General features: G+C 33.6%; 2 protein-coding genes across 5 annotated transcripts; both read right to left on the minus strand.

The window, feature by feature from the left end:
* Positions 1–1,367: 1,367 nt before the first annotated feature.
* Positions 1,368–11,666, minus strand: LOC100796724 (aluminum-activated malate transporter family protein). Of its 4 annotated transcripts, XM_006605774.4 has the most exons (7): positions 6,202–7,696; positions 4,820–4,994; positions 4,570–4,710; positions 3,870–4,142; positions 3,577–3,698; positions 3,345–3,488; positions 1,368–2,408 (listed from the first exon to the last, which is right to left on the minus strand). In XM_006605774.4, the coding sequence occupies exons 1-7, from the start codon at positions 6,205–6,207 to the stop codon at positions 1,791–1,793; spliced, it is 1,479 nt and encodes a 492-aa protein (XP_006605837.1). In that variant the 5' UTR covers positions 6,208–7,696; the 3' UTR covers positions 1,368–1,790. The 4 variants fall into 4 exon arrangements, with proteins under 4 accessions (XP_006605837.1, XP_014628524.1, XP_003555193.1 ...); XM_014773038.3 differs by lacking the exons at positions 3,345–3,488; positions 3,577–3,698; positions 3,870–4,142; ... (1 more) ...; positions 4,820–4,994; positions 6,202–7,696 and adding exons at positions 9,657–9,800; positions 9,892–10,013; positions 10,159–10,431; positions 10,828–10,968; positions 11,071–11,622; XM_003555145.5 differs by having other exon boundaries at positions 4,820–7,696.
* Positions 11,667–14,314: 2,648 nt separating this feature from the next.
* ALMT32 (aluminum-activated malate transporter family protein) lies at positions 14,315–19,119 on the minus strand. Its single transcript, XM_003555147.3, has 6 exons — positions 18,769–19,119; positions 18,428–18,568; positions 15,929–16,201; positions 15,614–15,735; positions 15,379–15,522; positions 14,315–14,899 (listed from the first exon to the last, which is right to left on the minus strand). The coding sequence occupies exons 1-6, from the start codon at positions 19,061–19,063 to the stop codon at positions 14,315–14,317; spliced, it is 1,560 nt and encodes a 519-aa protein (XP_003555195.1). The 5' UTR covers positions 19,064–19,119.
* Positions 19,120–20,121: the final 1,002 nt, after the last annotated feature.

A 20,121-nucleotide genomic window follows, 5' to 3' on the forward strand; every position in this document is an offset into this window, starting at 1 on the left:
TCGGGTTTGATGGGGCTTTTAATTACAAGGAGGAACAAGACCTGGATGCAACTTTGAAGAGATGAGTACATAATCGACATTTACCATATCCATAACTTCAAATTATCTTAGACAAAAAATTAGTTATCCTAATAAACAGTACTTGATCTTCCACAAGATAAGGAAATCAAGTTTTCTCAACTAAAATTTGGATTAGTTTTTTTGTGAGCCAGAATGCTAAACATTTACACTCATAATGCTGTGGGGTTTAATTGGTGATAGATATTTCCCTGAAGGCATTTACATATACTTTGACAACGTTGGGGGAGACATGCTTGAGGCAGCCCTTCTTAACATGAGAAGGCGTGGTCGAATTGTGGTGGCTGGAATGATATCACAGTATGATCTTGATGAGCCTCAAGGCATAAAGAACTTAGTGAATATCATATACAAGCAGATCAAAGTAGAAGCCTTCACAGTGTATGATTACTATCACCTCTATCCTAAATTCTTGGATATTGTTTTGCCTTATATGAGGGAAGGGAAGATAACATACGTTGAAGACATAGCCGAGGGTCTTAAGAACGGTCCAGCTGCACTAGAAGCAATGTTCGAAGGCCGTAGTGCTGGCAAACAAGTGGTTTTAGTTGCTCATGAATAATTTAGTACAACCTCACTGTTTGACCTTTTAATTCACTCTTCTTTTGTGTTTGTAACTCTCATTTTCAGAGGTTGTTTGAGTAATAAGTGGTATTTTCTGCTTGAACAAGACCTTATCTGAAATATTTTTCATCTTTTAAATAAGTATATACTGAGCTATGAAACTGTACCTGAAATTAAAGATACTTCTCAAAAAGTCACAAGATGCACACGTGGAAGATATCAAATGGAAAAGAAATTTTCTTTGATGTGGATAGGTTAGCAATTTCTTGCCCTGTGTGACGTTCGAGAGGTTGGTTAGATACTTCTATCAATATATTCTAAAAAAACCATAATTGCCACACAGGGCAATAAGAAGTCTCAAATTCATCAAGAGGTTAACATAAATTTCAAGTTAAATGAATCAATATTTAAAATTATCTTTCTCCACCAGTTTTGGGCGACAACAAGTTAAATCTTGAGATTCAAAGACATATTTTGTCCTTCATTCCTCACTAACAAATCAAAGTTTCTTTAACCATCTTTTAACAATATATAAGCGCAATTATTAAGCTGTCAGGTCAACTTTTGAGTTTATATATTACTTTATCATGCTCATATTTTTGTTAAATTAACTTTATATTTTCTCTTCCCTGTACCCATCTAAACAAACATTATTAAATGAGCTTATATTAAAATTAAATTAGGTGCAGACCATGTTTAAGAGTGAGATAAAGTGAGGAAGTGAATTTTTAATTCAAGTGGCGTGTTTGTCATACCACTTTGAACTCATAATATATATAATCTTTTATTTATTTTTAACTTACATTGGTGAGATTTGTTCTCCAAGCAATCCTCAAATCCACAAGGTAAAATCATCTACCAAGATGTATATATCTAACTCTTCCATGTGCACAAGGCTCCATAGGTAATGTAACTGAATCAAAGTAAGCTAGCCATAACAAACCAAGGAGCTCACTTTGCAATTCAGGGTAACTTATTGTGGAAGCATTTTACGTGCACTCTTCTCCATGTAAGAAGACTAGCAAGTTCCTTTACATACGCACTAGAATGTATGTATATATATGTATGTATGCATGCATGCCATGGGATGATAAGCAGCAATTGCAACGAAGAATATGCTCCAGTACTCCATTTGGATTCTATACTAACTACTCTGCTCCATAAGAAGGCAAGTCATTCTGAGGTTTATTGATGTTTGGTTTTTCACAAGTCACGACAATCTCATCACCTTGGAACTCTTCAAAATGTGCTATTATGCCCAACTCATCAACTTCATCCATAACATAATCCAGTTTAGCCACCATCTCTACAAGCAAAGAAGTGAAAGCAGCAAAGGGTAATGCTTCTGAGAACTCAAGGCTAATGATGGCACTCATACTCATCTGTGGCCTTAAAACCTTCCTTGTCAGTTCACGAGAGTGCTCTACGGATTGACATCCGGATCCACGTGAACCATTCCTAACACTTGAGAATGAGAATTTGGTGTCCTCTTCAAGCTTTTGGTCAGGATGTGGATGTGGAACTGCTTGAACTGCGGTTTTAGGGGTTTGAGTTCGACCATTCCTCGAGCCTAGTACAAGTTGTGGTTGGGATTTCAAGGCACTGTGAAGGTCTTGTAATGCATCCTTTAGATTCCTGGAGAGTGTTTGAGGGGAGAATTGACGTTTGTTCCTTATGCTGTTGGCCAGTTCCCTTAATACTTTTGACACTTCCTCTCCAAGTCTGATGCAAGAATCTTTGTACAGGGTACTAATTGACTTTGGTGTCTTAAGAATCAAATGTTAATACATAAGCAAGTTAAAGGAATATAATCAATATATAATAAAATCATGATAACTAGCATCAAATAAGAAGTTGCAATTTGTAGTCTTAAATGCACTTTTAGTCCTCCTAGCATTGGTGAAATTCAATTTTGGCCACCCTGTTTTTTTTTTCTGCCCAATTTTTGTTCCCAAGTATTTTAATTTTGTAATTTTGATCCATCCGTTAACTTCACATCTAATAATGTTGGTATTGCAGTACAAGAGAGTGTCACAGCATCATTTCCATTAAATATTGGATGTCAAGTTAATGAATAAATCAAAATTACATAATTAAAATAGTTAGGGGACCAAATTCACTCCCCAAAATTTTGCAGACCAAAACCAAACTTCAATAATAAGGGAACTAAAATACAATTAAGTCTAGAATTCCGATAATTATGAAGATGCTAGCTAAAAAGATAATGAATGCTAGACAAAATGATATTTCTAGTGATTGTTATCCATGTGCTATGGACATAAAAGAAGCACTTTTTGAGGGAAAGAAGACATGAATTGGAATAGTGACATAGACCAAGTAGTAAGTTCTTTTTTATTTGAATAGAATTTTCACAATCATCGTCTGTATGAATTATGATTTAATTCACTTAGAGTTAAATGAAAGCTAACAATAGCAAGTTTAGAAATGCAGCTACCAGCTTGCATCATGAAAGTCACAGAATTTCTTAGAGGTTTCTCAAATGTTATGATGTTTCGAACAGTGTTCTGCATAGTTTTAAGATGTATTTACGTTTTTTAGGGAATGATAATCCTTTTATTTACATTTCTCTTTTGGGTTGAAAGTTAAGTCATTAGAAAGCAGAAGCACATTTTAAGTTAATTTTGGCATTATACAAACTCATTTTTAAGTTATTTTATTTTCTAAACTATTTGATTTAGTACCTGAATTTCAGACTGTAGACATCCATGTAGTGCTACAACAGTGTAACTGAATTGGCGAAGAGCAGCTCCCACTCTTGTATATTGATGCCACGGAGTTCTGTGACAATATCTTGAGAATCTTGGTTCCCAGCTTGCTTGTGACGCCTGTTTTCCACAAAACAATTCCACATATGAACTTCCATCACAAAGCACTAGTTTCTGACATGTTTCACAGAAAGTGGCCGTGAGTTACCAGTGTTTCATCTTTTACTTTGGAGTCTAAAACAGCCTTGTAACCTTCGTAAATTGGATTCTCAGATGAATCACCTTCAGTTGCTTGTTTTGCAGAATCATAAAAATATCCCGTGATACAGACTGCATGATTCTTTTGACCATCAATGGTATAGATCAAAGGACCAAAACTTATTCACATTTAATAAATAATAACCTTCAACAGTTCTTTGTTTTACACAAACTTCCATTGATTTTCTTTTAAGGCAAGGAAGTAATGATCTGGCATTGTATCTAAAAGTTCACCTTAATTACCTTGTATAGAGTTGGCTAAGCCTTCGAGCCTTGATATGGTGTTGTTGTGGAGCTCTTCCCCTGACCAGTTTGGAAACACCAATATGCTCATCAGAAGACATAGGCCACATCCTATGGCAATGGTGGATATGCGATCTTTTGCAAAGTCCCAGACATCATTAACGCGGTAGCTTGATACAGTTATCAAATTAAAGGTGAGAAGAAAGATCAGAACACCATAGTCATAATTCTTCTTGATAGAGGGAATGAACCTCACATAAGTAGTTAATGCTCCTGCCAACCAAAAGTGAAACTATGGCTCAGGAAAACATTTGGTTACACCAGTCACAGGACACAATTTGATTACAAGTTCTTTGCTTCTGAGGATAATAAAAATTACAAACATGAGCCAAGGATTAACACATTCCCACTTAAATGCTTAGTTCGATGGTTTTGACATGTGACTCTAAAGGTTTGATGTCTCAAGTTTTACATATCAGTTGATTTTCTCTTAAAATTTCAACAATTAGATACTTTTGTGGCATGCACTATATGAATATATGAGTCAGGACAAAGAAACAACATAAATTAATTAATTAACCACAGATTCAGAAGAAGAAAAAAACTATATCTCTATTTTGGTAATTCTCCAAAAGCCTTTCATATTTATCTTTGAAGCACAAATCAAATTTCTTTCATGATAATAAAAGTAAATGCTTACCTATCATAAAAACTGAAACACCAATGTATACTGCTTGAAAAATCCGACCAGGGGCATCTGCAAAATACTTAATAAGAAATGCCAATGATCCTGCCAAGAGAGTCCCCAATCCTCTATTTAGTCCTTTGCACAATGTTGCCCCTGCAATCAGAGGAAAACCAAAAGGAAGAAAAGAACGGATCCATCAATACCTATTGACTTACGAGGCTATGATCCAAAAACAAAAACAATGTCAATGAGATAGCCTCACCTACAGTGAACTCCATCACCACAACCACAGTCATGACAGCCCACATAGCGTTTTTCCCTATCCCATTAAACAATGGCTCCAACAGATACAACAAAGAAACTAGTACCAAAGCCGTACCAACTTTCATAGAATGAACCACCCTTCTTGGATCCTCTTTGCCAACCTTCCATATTGCCTTCCTTGCCAAACCAGGAAATCTGTTCAACTTATGAGCATAGCTATAAATATATCTCAAAGCCATTAAAACTTTCAAATCCTGAACCAGCTTCAATTTCTGAGTATAATAATTGTTGGAGATCCCACCTAAACTAGTGATATGGCCGGTTTTGTGGGATTGAGTTAGGCTCAAACCCAAATTCTAAGAAGGTATCAGAGCCTATCCTAGAGATCAACAATGGGATTGGAGATGGAGATCAGGCGTCAAAGAAAGACGATCGAATATCAAAATCACTATGCACCGCAGAGCTCCAATTGAATTGGAGCTCTGATACCATCTGAATAAATCTAAAACAAGGGAAAAACTGAAATGTTGATATTACGATGAGTTGATGCAGGGAATTTCAATTTATATCCCAAGAGAATTCCCAAACCCTTATAACTAACTAACTGTCATCAATTTCTCTCTCTCAAAAAAAAAAAAAAACTAACTGTCACAAATAGACTACTATACACGTGTAACATCAATTGGTATTAATGTTTCATTTATGATAGAGGGTATGTTGTATTTTTAGCTTAAAAGCTTTCACAAGGTGACAAGGAATAAGTAATAAAGACGGTAAGAAAACATTCTTCTTTTGTTCATCTTCTTGATGAAGGGGGACTAATTATAAGATGGATACAGATAGTTCCAGCCGTTTTGCTGGTGCAATCCAGTGTGTTAATAAAAGAGAAATAGAAGGTTGTAGCTGTCACAGGTAGTTAGAGTCAATGTTCAGTGGAGAAAACCAACCTCACGAAATAGTATCCTATTTTGAAATAACTGTCCTGAAATAGTATCCTATTTCAATGTTCAATTAAACATAATTGTGTTGAGTTGATTGGGTTTACTTTTTTTGTCCTGTTAACAACTCGGTGCAATCGAATCCAATCTTAACCATTGGATTGAGTAATTAAAAAATTAGAAAAATAAAATAAAGAAATCACAAGAAAAAAGATTTAAATATATTTTTAATTTATGATATATATTTGTTTGACATTTGGTTTCTATTAAATTTTTTTTTTAATCAGATTCCTATTAAATTCGTTATCTATTAAATATATGTGATCATAGGTCGGCCACACATACATGTCACATGTAATGTAACATTTAAAAAAATAAAAAATAATTACGATATCGTTTGAATATAAGTTTAAAAAAACTTTTTTTTAAAAGCACTTTCCACCTTCATCCAAGTTGACCCCTCCTCTGAGAAAGGCAACCCCAACCCCTCAACAACAACAACTTGAAATCCAAACTCTACACGCTTTCTCCCTTCCTCCCCTCGTTAATTTCGTGGGCCCTTTCCGCCTCCACAGCGAGCCCGTCATGGTCGCATGCGCCGCCGTGGGGTGTGACTACCTCGACTTCTCCAACGAGTCCAAGTTCATAGAGCGCATGGAGGCCACACACCACAAGAGGACCGTCGAGACCGCGCATTCGTCATCTTTGACTGCGGTTGCTTCTCCAAACCTGTCACGCACCATAACTGCAACCTGATTTTTTAGATCTAGGTTTTTAGCTCCCAAGTTTGGGTTTGTTGATCGGTTTGCAGTACCCCCGACGCAGGTTCGATTTTGGGTTCGCGGTTCATGCAACAGTTGAATATTCTTACACCATTAGGATCTCGAATTGGAGTTAGGCGGCCTTGGCGAGATGGAGTTTTTCGGAGTTGACGGTGGCCATGCGGTCGCTGATGGAGTGCTGGAGGAGCTTGGTGGTGTGGTGGAGGTTGGAGAGCTAGTTGGTTTTGGCAATGATGGAGCGGTGAGGGTTAGAAAGCGCTCAGAGTGGAGGCGGTAGATAGAGGACTAGAGCGAGGAGAGCGTGGATCTGAGCACGAATCTGGACGCTGGTGCGAAGGGATCGTCCCAAGAGTTGGTGTTGCGGGAGAACGACGAGGATTCTACGGAGTCGAGGTAATTGAGGTGCGGCGGCGCAGTCGACGATGTCGTTTTGTTGAAGCTTCTTGCGGAGGTGAAAGTGTTTGTGGGGATCGAGGGTGAGGGTGTGGGAAAAGGAGAAACGACGTGGTCTTTACTTTTATTTTTCTAAAAACAAGATCCTAGATGTTATTTCGATAAGACAAATATTACATGTGATATCATAAACACATGTTTACGTGTCCAATTAACGATTACATAAACAAATATTGAATTTCGATGACTTCCAACAAAAGTTATCAAATATTAAGAATTCCTCTCGAAACCAAAATTCATTAGGGACCAAATATCAAAACGATATATATACCAAAAACATATTTAAGTCAAGGAAAAAAAAATGAAAAGACCACAACTTGCTTACACTCCTAAGCTTAACCCTCACATAATGTTCTATTTATTTTTAACTTAATGGTGAGATTTGTTCTCCAAACACTCCTCCAATCCATTAGCTAAAGTTCTAAAATCATAAACCCAGATGTATATATATTATTCATCCATAATCCGTATGCACAAGGCTCGTGAGAGATCTTAACGGAGACATGGGTAATGTAAACCATGGAGCTCACTTTGCACTTCACTGACTTCAGGGTAATTGCAGTAGAAGCATTTTACATACTCCTTTTTCATGTAAAAAGACGAGCAAGTTCCTTTACACACACGAATGTATGTATGCATGATACCTGATGGGATGATAAACACCAATTGCGACGAAGAATATGGTCCTCGATTACTCCCTATGGACTCTACCAACTACTCTGCTCCATAAGAAGGCATGCCATTCTGAGCTATAATCATTTTTGGTTTCTCGCAAGTCACAACAATCTCATCATCATCATCATCTTTGAACTCTCTAAAGTGTGCCATTCGACCCAACTCTTCAACTTCATCCATAACACGATCCAGTTTAGCCACCATCTCTAAAAGCAAAGAAGTGAAAGCAGCAAAGGGTAATGCCTCTGAGAATTCAAGGCTAATGATGGCACTCTTACTCAGTTGTGGCCTTAAAACCTTCTTTGGCTGTTCAAGAGAGTGTTCTTTGGATTTACATCCACGTGGCGAAAAATAATCATTCTTAACACTTGATAATGGGGTTCTTGCACTTGCTGTGTCCTCTTCAAGCTTTTGAACTGGGGTGTTAGGGGTTCGACCATTCCTCGAGCCTAGTACAAGTTGTGGTTGGGATTTCAATGCATTGTCAAGGTCTTGTAATGCTTCATTGAGGTTGTTTGAGAGTGTTTGAGGGGAGAATTGACGTTTGTTCCTTATGCTGTTGGCCAGTTCCCTTAATACTTTTGACACTTCCTCTCCAAGTCTGATGCAAGAATCTTTGTACACCGCACGAATTGACTTTGGTGTCTTAAGAATCAAATGTTAATAAATTAATAAATCAGTCAATGGAATATATAATAAAATCATGATAATAAGCATCAAATAAGAAGCTGCACTTATAGGCTTAACTAATCCTCCTATTATTGTTGTTGAAATTCGATTTCGGTCCCCTATTTTTTTTCCCTCAATTTTAATCCCCCAATTATTTTAATTATGCAACAAAGGTCTTTATCAAGCTATGATTGAAATATCAAGTGACTCTGAAAACAGTGGAAACCGTCTTGTGATTGATGAAATCAAGCAATTTTAAGAGAATGCCGCATCAATATAGATGTGCCAATGTGACTGTGCAGTAGCATGTCTGGTTAATATTTCCATTAAATATTGAATGTTAAGTTAATGAATAAATTAAAACTGCATAATTAAAATAGTAGGAACCAAATTCGTGCAAAAAAGATACGTGAAGACAATTTTATTTTATTTTATTTAAAAAAAGGACGGCCAAGACATCAAGGTAAGGTGTCTCATTCCAACTATATTGACACTTAATACCTTAACTATCCCACACAGTGTGGACAAAAATTGAATTCAACTATGATTAAGTCTACTTTTCCAATTATGTTGATATTGAAGTGCAAGAGAGTTTCACCATGTCAGCAAAGATGTGTTGATGTGATAATGCAATAGAATGTCATGTTAATATTTTCATTAAATATTGGATGTTAAGTTAAAAAATAAATAAAAACTGAATAATGATTATGGAGACAAAAATTGAATTTCAAAGATAAATTAAGTCTACTGTTCTGATAATTATAAATATGCTAGCTAAAATAATAGTGATTCCTAGACAAAATGGTCTTGAATATTATTTAGACCCAGGTATCCAGTGATTGTTATCCATGTGCTATCAATAACATGACAGATCATAATCCAGGTTCTGGAGTTCAATGATGGACATAATGGAATCATGTGGAAGCAATTTTTGAGGGAAAGAAAACATGAGTTGGCATAATGACCTAGATCAACTAGTAAGTTGTTGTAATTTGAAAAGAATTGTCACAATCCTCATCTGTATGATTTAATTCATTTAAGAGTTAAGTGAAAGATAACAACAGCAAAATTCCAAATGCAGCTACCAGCTTTTATCATGAAACTCCCTCGATTAAGTTCTAAAATAAGAAGTTTCATAGCCGTCTCAAATGTTATGATGCTCCGAACAGGGTTCAGGATACTTTTAAGATATATTTACGTTTTTGAGGGTAGAAAGCAGAAGCACATTAAAATTAATTTTAAGTTAATTTTGGCATTATACAAACTCATTTTTAAGTTTAAAAAGTTTTATTTCCAAAAAATAAAATTGATTTAGTACCTGAATTTCAGACTGTAGACATCCATGTAGTGCTACAACAGTGTAACTGAATTGGCGAAGAGCAGCTCCCACTCTTGCATATTGATGCCATGGGATTCTGTGGCAATATCTTGAGCATCTTGGTTCCCAGCTTGCTTGTAATGCCTGTTCATACAATAATTCAACATATGAACTTCCATCACAAACCGCTGGTTTTTGACATGTTTCACTAAATAATAAAGGAGCACTGACTTACCAATGTTTCATCGTTTGCTTTGGAATCTAAAACAGCTTTGTAACCTTCGTAAATAGGGTCCTCGGATGAATCATCTTCAGTTGCTTGTTTTGCAGAGTCATAAAAATATTCCATGACACAGACTGCATGATTCTTTAGACCATCAATGATAGTATATAGATCAAAGGGCTAAAGCAACATTTTCATATTTAACAAATAATCTTCAACAGTTCTTTGTTTTGCAAAAACTGAACTAGCATTCTATATTTAAAAGTTCACCTTAATTACCTTGTATAGAATTGGCTAAGCCTTCAAGCTTTGTTATTGTGTTGTTGTGGAGGTCTTCCCCTGACCAGTTTGGAAATACTAATATGCTCATCACAAGACATAGGCCACAACCTATGGCAATGGTGGACATGCGATCTTTTGCAATGTTCCAGACATTGTCAATGCGGTAGCTTGACACAGTTATCAAATTGAAGGTCAGGAGAAAGATCAGAACACCATAATCATAATTCTTCTTGATGTAGGGGATGAACCTCACATAAGTAGTCATTGCTCCTGCCAACCAAAAGTGAAACGGGTTTGACAAGTGACTCTAAATGTTTGTGCTTTGTATGATCGACTCAAGTTTAACATATCAATTGTGCTCCTCTTAAAATTTCGACAAATAGATGCTTTTATGGCATGACACTATATGGATAAGAATCGGGAAGAGATATAAGGTTGGTCTAGTGATGAAGGGAGAAGGGAAGGGGGAGAGATCATGGGTTCGAATCCCCCGCTAACAAAAACTAACAATACTAACAACTAACATTAACCGATAAAAAACAGGAAACTAATTCACCAGACTACAGAAAAGGCTATCTCTATTTTTGGTAATTCTTCGAAAGCCTTTCAAATTATTTTCAAACTACAAATCAAGTGTCTTTCATGACTATGATATTAGATGCTTACCTAACATAAAAACTGCAACACCAATGAAAACTGCTCGAAAAATCCGACCAGGGGCATCTGCAACATACTCAATAAGAAATGCTAATGATCCTGCTAACAGAGTCCCTAATCCTCTATTTAGTCCTTTGGATAATGTTGCCCCTGCAATAACAGAAATGCCAAAATGATAAAAAAAAATGGATTCTTCAATACCAATTGAAGCTTTGATCTAAAAACAAAACAATGTCACTGAGATAGCCTTACCGACAGTGAACTCCATCACCACAACCACAGTCATGACAGCCCACATAGCATTTTTCCCTATCCCTTTGAACAATGGCTCCATCAGATACAGCAAAGAAACTAGTGTCAAAGCCATGCCAACTTTCAAAGCATGGACCACTCTTCTTGGATCCTCTTTGCCAACCTTCCATGTTGCCCTCCTTGCCAAACCAGGAAAACTTTTCACCTTATCAGCAAAACTATAAACACACCTCAATTGCCTAGAGCTTTTGATACTAGTATTGGTTTCAGCCATTGAAACTTTTAAAGCCTGAACCAGCTTTAGTTTCTGAGCAGAACAATCATTAATGTTTCAGATATGATCAAGGGTATGTTATGTTTAGCTTAAAAGCTTTCACAAGGTGACAAGGAACAAGTAATAAAGAAGTAGGGGAACTTTATTATTTTTCCTCTTAAATGATGGGGACTAATTATAAAATGGATACAGATAGTTCCAGCCGTTTTGTTGGTGCAATCCAGTGTGTTTATAAAAGAGAAATAGAAGGTGGTAGCTTTCACAGTATTTAGAGTCAATGTTCAGGGAGAAAACCAACCTCACAGAAACGGGTTGTTATCATATTGGTGAAGGTGGTGGCCAGAAGCTTATATAACAATAGAGAATTCTCGGTGACACATTCTAAAACACATTTTACTGAACTCATTATTATTGAGTAAAATTTATTAAAAATTACAAAATTTTATAATTTTATAGGTATAATTTCCTATTTGAGCTCCACTTATAATTTTACAATTTCTGATAAATTTTAATTAAAAAATAAAAAGTGTGTTAAAAAAAAGTTCGTTAAAGAGTGGCTTACTGATACTTGTGTCCTCTCAATATAATAAGTTGTAACATGGACATGTGACACCTTGTTATGGGAGTGGTTTCTCAATATATGGTCTCTCATTTTAAATGAGATCTATGTTTTTCGTATTCAACTATTCATTGTTAAATAGAATTGTCTAGACTAACGTGGACCGCTAACATGGCACAACAGGTTTAGTGCTATATTGGTTAATTTAGAAATTGACAAAGGCTGATATCTGCTTTTTGAGTCGCAGGTACAGTTGTAATCCTATGTATGCATGTTAGTATTTTATCATACTTAATTTTATTGCTCTTAAATAAGTTAAGTTGTGGACTTGTCGTTTCTTCTGAAAAATAATAAAATAGTTTGGTTGATGGTAGATTGATAGTCATGCTAGCCAAGGCTATAGCCCACTTATCAAAAGTGAAGCTAACCTGCTTATCTTTGAAAAAAGAAGATATAAATTAAAAATTTTGTAGGGTGGCTGGTTAAAAGCTTAATGCTTTCTTGAATTGAGCATCTAAATTGGAGGATTAGGCAACAAAATTGTATTTCTGAATAATTTTTTGTGTTTACTCGTTATTGTTGCTTAGGAACGTAGTATTTATAATTGCTTTAAAGTTATGACTTGATATTCATTTTTTGTTAGTTGCCACTGTAACTCACCTACCATGTTTTTTTATCTTCAGTGATACTTTTTTACGGGTTCATTTTATTGTATGAAAACTTGGGTAGTTACAATGGTAGATTAAAAATAATATCTATCTAAATATAATAAGTTAATAACCGATGTAATTTTTTTTTACTGCTTAACCGATATAATTCTTAAAGTTTACTTCATTGTTTTTTTCTTATTGTTTTTCTTTTTTTAAGCAAACCTTTGCAATACAAATATAGGGTCGGTTTCTTTAAACTTAAAATAAGTTTTTTTTAAAAAAAAAATACTTATTTAATAAGTAAATGGGATATATTTTCGAAATAAACAAAAAAAAACTGTTTTTTTAAGCAAAGATAATTTAGCCATACACACTAACAAAACATAAAACTATTTATTGTATTAAAATAAGTAGTTTTTTTTTTCAATAAATAAGTTTAAACAAATCGGTCCATGACCAACCAGATTAGCAGTAATATGTGGATTAAAATTTCGCTGAATGCCAAATAAACTCCGTAATCAGCTCTATAGTACTGAATTGATAGTGGTTGGTAACGAATACCCTGCCTTTAATTATGCATTCGAATGTTCTTTGTTTTGTTACGACATAACAAAAATGCATTTGAAACATAATAATCCTGTGAATAATTACCAGATAAAAAAATTCATATGAACAATTGCTAATAATTACGTGTGATAAGAAAAAAAAATCAGTGCAATTAGTGGAATCCACTGGGGGGCAAACTGGCAAAGAAAGCTAGTTAAAAAGGGTGAAGTGGTGCCTTTATTTTTATTTTAACATAAAGCTACAACTTATTTTATCCACGGGCGGAAAATAGTAAAGCTAATACTTTTGTGACATAAAATAAAGAGAAAAAATGGTTTATGTACCGACTGCTTAAAATTTTGTACAAAGTCATCCAATTATAACCCATTATATATGATAAGTTTATTAACTTTTAAAATAATTATCTTAAAGTAATTCAATGTGTGATTTATGATTGGAATCTGTGATTTATGATTGCATGATAATGTAAAACTGTTTTATACTATGAGTGCATAAACATTATACTCTAAAATAAAAGTAGAAAAAAATGCATTTAGTAAAATCTACATCTACATATGCTAGGCTTGTAAATTGGTTCAAAGACAGAAACTTTTGCAATGATATTCAATGCTTAAACTCAAATCTTTGGTTATAAATAACCACCCATTTAACCAGTTTTAACATCTCATCCAAGAGTTATCTCAAAAAAAAAATAAAAAAAAAATCTCATCCAAGAGACAAAACATGAGAGTACACAAAGTGTTTTTCCTATTTCATAGAGAGATGTGTATTATCCTATTACTAGAGACTAGAGAGTGTAACTATTGTCTGGTATTTAAAGAGAAGTTGTAACTTTTCTTCCATTTAATAAAAATATTTCTTTAATTTTATCTATAATTTTCCCCTTATATCTCTATTTTTTACAACTTTAATTTTACTCTCCTATCATAAGTCAGACCTTATTAGACATTGTTACATGAACTAATCACCCGGTTGATAAACAGGTCATAGAAAACTAACTACTAACAAGGGAGGATATGGGGTGATTTCAACAATGTTTGCTTAATAGACAAATTGCTATCTTGTGATTAAAATGTCTGCTAACAAAATTATTAGCTTTTGATTACATTTTTGCTCGCATACAAACATCAAACGATGAGGGAGAATATGTATACTCCCATAACAATCCAAGTGGATTGATCATCTTTCTACTAATTAATCTAATGCATGAGAAGGCAAGTCATTGTTAGCTACTTTTGGTCTCTCACAAGTCACAACAATCTCATCACCATCTCTGAACTCTCTAAAGCGTGACAATTTTGCCAGTTCTTCAACTGCATCTATAATATGATCCAGCTTTGCCACCATCTCCACAAGCATAGAAGTGAAAGCAGCAAAAGGCAGTGCTTCTGAGAACTCAAGGCTAGTCATCGCAATCTTACTCATCAGTGGCTTTAAAACCTTCTTGTGTCCCTCCATTGACATTTCACCAGAATGCTCTTTGGATTTATATTCAAACATGGAAGAACAATCACTCCTAACACTTGAGAATGAGACTCTAGTGTCTTCTTCAGGATGTGTGGTTCCACCAAACTTCTTTGAGCCTAGAAAAAGTTGTGGCTGGGATTTCAAGTCATTGTGGAGGTTTTGTAGAGCTTCATTGAGATTATCAGAGAGTAATTGAAGGGAGAATTGACGTTTGTTCCTTATGCTGTTGGCCAGTTCCCTTAGTGCTTTAGACACTTCTTCTGCAAGTTTGATGCAAGAGTCTTTGTATAGGGCTCGAATTGACCCCGGTGTCTTAATTCATGCAAATATGAAGGCATATACCAATAGATTATGAACATAGCAAAAAAATAAAAAAAATAACAATATTTTTATACTAGGGGTTTTTCCAACCTATTATTGCAAAGATGCCATCCAAAAGAATAATGTTGTTGGCATTTTCATTTTTAGTTGATATACCCAACTCACAACTCATGAGAAATTATTACATGAACTGGAACTATATGGTCCCAGTCAATCTCCGTGAGCCATATTATTAAGTTTTTTGTGGAAATTGGATAAGACTACATGATTCTAGACCGTATAATGATTTCTGCTCACCCACGGGGTTAAAATATTTGCTCTCTTCTATTTTATAAAACTAATTCATTAGGAACCAGAAACATTTTTTTCTTTTTACAAGAATAATCTCTTTTGGCATCGATCATGTATATAACATTTTCTCAAAGTGCAATTGTTTTTTTTTTCCAAACTAGTTGATTAAGATATAGTACCTGAATTTCAGACAACAGACACCCATGTAGTGCAACAACAGTGTAACTAAACTGGCGAAGAGTAGTTCCCACTTTTGTATATTGCCACCATGGGATTCTGTGCCAATACCTTGACCATCTTGGCTCCCAGCTTGCTTGTAATGCCTGTTTAATTGCAGATCCATGTAAGAACTTCTGCTACAAAAGGCACTCATTTTGTACATTCTTTTACTTCACTAGGAAAGAGCATAGTTACCAGTGTTTCATCTTTAGCTCTGGAATCTAAAACAGCCTTGTAACCTTTGTAAATCAGATCCTCAGTTGAATCATCTTGGGTTTCTTGATTTTCAGAATCATGAAAATATCTCACTACACAAGCTGCATGATTCTTTGGACCATCAGTGATATTGAGTAAGGCAATAGAACTACATCTACATTGTAACATTGCACAATAACATTATCTATGTTCATAATTAAATAGTGTATTATTCATCAGTTTATTTGTTTTCACAAACTTGAGTACTTTTCTCTAACATAAGGCAGAATAACATGAAAGTACACATTAATTTACCTTCTATAGAATTGGCTAGGCCTTCAAGCTTTGATATGGTGGAATTATGGAGGTCTTCCCCTGACCAGTTTGGGAAAACCAATAGGCTCATTACAAGACATAGGCCACCACCTATAGCAATGGTGGCTATACGATCTTTAGCAATTTCCCACACATTATCAACACGGTAACTTGATACAGTTATCAAATTGAAAGTCAAGAGAAATATCATAACACCATAGTCATAATTCTTCTTGATATGGGGGATGAACCTCACATAAGTAGTCGTAGCTCCTGCCAACCAAAAATAATGGCTCAGCAACAACATTTGGGAATCTCCAATCACAGGACAAAATACTTGATTACAAGTTCTTTACTTTTTGAAGATGAGGATTACAAGTTATCACATACATGAGGAGAAAAAAACTTGATTACAAGTTCTCAATTTGTAAAGGAGGATTTCCATTTTAGACTATGGCATGTTTTCTCAATCTTCCTATCTCAATTTTTTTTTTATGCATAAGAAGCTATCTCAATTTGTTGAATGTTTAATTCTGTTTTTTTTTTTCATTTTCTATTTTCACTTTTTAATATAAAAGTGTCAACTTATTTTTAACATGTTTCCTGTTTTCAAATATTTGTAAAAAAAATAAAATATTTTCAGTGTTTTCTAAAGTGAAACATTAGAAATAAGGTGATAACTTTGATTTATTTAGACTGAAATATCAATAAGTTGATCTTTGGTTTTTGCACAGTTACACTACTTGTAGTGGATATTAAATAAGAAGATATTTAAAAAATATTAATTAGGCTTTGAAGTTCTAAATTAGCAATTGTTTTGGAAATAAAAAATAGAAAGCCAACTAAAGTTATGGGATAAAGAGAGAATAATTAAAAAAGTAAAAAAGAAAATAAAAATAAGAAATAAAAACACGAATAGATGAGATCTAAGCAATTTCGGAATGACGTTTATTTTGTTTTTTATTTTATTTTTATTTTTTTGTTCCATAGGTTTCTTATGGGGTTTTCTGACTGGAGGTTCATCTCAGCTTTTGTGAAAGTTGGTTTCAGTTTTTTCAGTTGGGCTTGGGCCAGTAAGGAATGATTCAGATTCGTCCATAATTTACCATTTTACCGTATTATTGGCCAAATTTTCTCATGTTATTGTTTTTATTTTGTCAATCATTTCACAAAAAATAATAAATATTTTTATTAAATCATAATGAGATATATTAATAACGTTAAATAGTATAAAATTTATTTACTTTTGATCGTTTACTAAATAATAAATAGTAAAATCATTACCGTCATTATCACATTTTTTTAGTAGATTAAAGTTAGTTTGTGGCAAAATAAAATGATCTAAATTTATTCGTTTTATTCTCACGTATAAAAATTCCTCTCAATCTCACCGTATAGTGTATATATCTTTATGTTATTACTAACTAACTAATTTATATATAAATTTAAATATATTTTTAGTCCTTGTAATTTTTTTATTTATTTTATCCTTATAAAATTATTTTTTATTTTTAGTCTTTATATTTGTTCTATTTTTTTATCCTTATGGTACTTTAAATAATTTTTTTAATTGTTCAAAACATTATCTAAGGTACTTGAAGAATAAAGACAAAACAAAGATTAAAAATAAAAATAATTTTACAAGAATGAAATGTAAAAATATACTAAATTGCAAGGACCAAAAGATAATTAAATTTTATATATATATATATATATATATATATATATATATATATATATATATATATATATATATATATATATCCATTTTTTAGAAGTCATTGTTTTTTAACTATTTATTTTAAATTCTTATGACTAAAAACAAAATAAAAAAGTAAAATTTTTATAATCTAGATAATTTATATTGAAAATAAATAAATTGTAATTTATAACTTAAACATTAATATGCTTTCATGAAAAGTATTCAATAACTTTGTGGTAATCTTTTTACTCTATAATTTAAATATCAGTACTTTATTATGTAGATTAATTTGCATAGATAAAATAAGTAAGTTGCTAATTCTTTTCGTAAGGGAGTTTAATTTGCATAGATTAATTCCTTGTAATTAATATTTTAAATATTAATATGATATGTGATGAAGTGCCATTAAGTTTTTTCATAAATTAAAAGATTTAAATATGTATCATATAAGTATTGATCGGAACAATAAATACATAATAATCTTATATCACCTAATAATTTCTATCTAACAATTTTTTTTATGAACTCATTTATTAATTTACGAGTTTTTATTATTTTAATAAATTTTAACTGAAAGATAAGAATATGTTAAAAATAATTGAGAAAGAGGGTATTATTAACCTCTCTCGTTATAAAGTACATGTTTAGCTGTAGGGTTATGTTTGGAGATCTGGGCTCCATGCTATCTTGAACTTCATGCATGAGTAGATTTATTTTATAAACACAGTACCCTTTCAAAACATTAAACTACAAGCAAAGATTCTTTCAAGTTTCACGTAATAAGTGGTGATACTTACCTAAAATAAAAACTGCAGCACCAATGAAAACAGCTTGAAAAACCCGACCAACGATGTCAGCAATATACTCAACAAGAAATGCCAATGATCCTGCCAGCAGAGTCCCCAACCCTCTATTCAGTCCTTTGCCTAATGTTGCTCCTGAAATATATAAGCAAAAAGGATGAAATGAACGGATATATTATATATTCAATTAATAGTACTTAATACCTATGATCTAAAAACAAGACAATGTTCAAATTATTAATCAAGGTTCAAATCTCTACTAGGAGAGATGTCTACATTTAAGAAAAGTAGACAATGTCACTGAGAATATATAGCTATTAGGTAGCTTTAATTACCAACAGTAAACTCCATCACCACAACCACAGTGAGAACAGCTGACATGGCATTTTGTCCAATCCCTTTGAACAAAGGCTTTATTAGATACAGCAAAGAAACTAGTATCAAAGCCAGGCCCACTTTCAAAGAATGGATCACCCTTCTTGGATCCTCTTTGCCTACTTTCACTGCTGTTCTCCATGCCAAACCTGAATACCTTTTCACTTTCTCACCAACACTACTCATATACTTCCAAATCCAATGCCTTGTGATCATGCTTGATCTGTTACTTGCAAAATAGTTGGTTTCAGCCATTTGAAAGAAACTATCAAGCCTGAATCAGCTGTAAGTAAGAGATAATTACCCTTATCAGCTTCAGTTATGATAGAGGATGTTTATGTAACTTATGTTAACGTTTAGCTTAAAAGCATGCACAAGGTGACAAGGAAGGAAAGAGTGTTAAATACAGTGGGGAAACTAATTGTTTCCTTCGATGATAGGGATTGTTAGATATCTGGATACAGACAATTCAGTTCAAGCTCCACTGTTGTTTACAAAGAGAAAGGGAAGTAGGTAGCTTTCATAGGTGCTTATTAGAATATGCGGAGAAAACCAGCCTCATAAAATAACTGTTTGATTCTGGAGGTAACCAGAAGCATACATATATATATAAATAAAAGGGTGTTTTGTCTTTGGTTATTATGGTGCACCTTTTTACAGGGGATCCAACAATATGTTGTACCACCTTAAATCCTGTGCTTTACTTGTTTGTTGTCACAGAGAATTATTTAGACTTGCGTGGACGGTTTTAAATTCTGACATATCATAGATGGCTTAATGCTAGTGTTAATTTTGAAGTTGACAATATATAGCTGGTATCTGCGTTTGATTGTAGGCACACTTGCAAGCACACATTTGTTATTGCAATTCATTCATTCGCTATATTATATTTATGGGACAATTGTATGAAAAAAAACACTGAAATTCGAGCCACCAACCAAGCCAACAATCCTTGGTAATAGTCTAATAGACTCGCTCCACCTGTTGGGCCAGGTTCGAGACACTAGCCGCGGCCTCCTCAATCCATGTTGAAGACTATTAGCATGGAAATTTTCTAGCTTCCGTGCTATCACTTTTCATCATATTTTTCACAAAGTTATTTTATAAAATATTTTAAATTTTTATGAAACGTACTTGTTTTAACATTTTATAACAGAAAATTTATTTAGTTATTTCCATTTTGTTAAACATATATTGTACTTAAAAAAGTTTTTTTTTTGTTTTAATTTAGAAAAGGCACCGTAAAAACAATCATTAATTTCTTCAATTTAATCCTTCAAACTCTTAAAAGAATCATTCACTTTCATTAGTTA

The sequence above is a fragment of the Glycine max genome, chromosome 20, assembly GCF_000004515.6.
Source record: "Glycine max cultivar Williams 82 chromosome 20, Glycine_max_v4.0, whole genome shotgun sequence".
Taxonomy (NCBI): domain Eukaryota; kingdom Viridiplantae; phylum Streptophyta; class Magnoliopsida; order Fabales; family Fabaceae; genus Glycine; species Glycine max.

Excerpts from the sequence above, each read along its gene's own strand:
- LOC100796724 (XM_014773038.3), bottom strand. The coding sequence starts at position 11,344 with ATGGCTGAAACCAATACTAGTATCAAAAGCTCTAGGCAATTGAGGTGT. Across the intron at positions 10,969-11,070 it reads GGTGATGGAGTTCACTGTCG|GGGCAACATTATCCAAAGGA; the intron begins GTAAGGCTATCT and ends CTGTTATTGCAG. Across the intron at positions 10,014-10,158 it reads CTTAGCCAATTCTATACAAG|TCTGTGTCATGGAATATTTT; the intron begins GTAATTAAGGTG and ends AGAATCATGCAG.
- ALMT32 (XM_003555147.3), bottom strand. The coding sequence starts at position 19,063 with ATGGCTGAAACCAACTATTTTGCAAGTAACAGATCAAGCATGATCACA. Across the intron at positions 16,202-18,427 it reads TGCTGCAGTTTTTATTTTAG|GAGCTACGACTACTTATGTG; the intron begins GTAAGTATCACC and ends TTTGGTTGGCAG. Across the intron at positions 15,523-15,613 it reads GAGCTAAAGATGAAACACTG|GCATTACAAGCAAGCTGGGA; the intron begins GTAACTATGCTC and ends GCAATTAAACAG.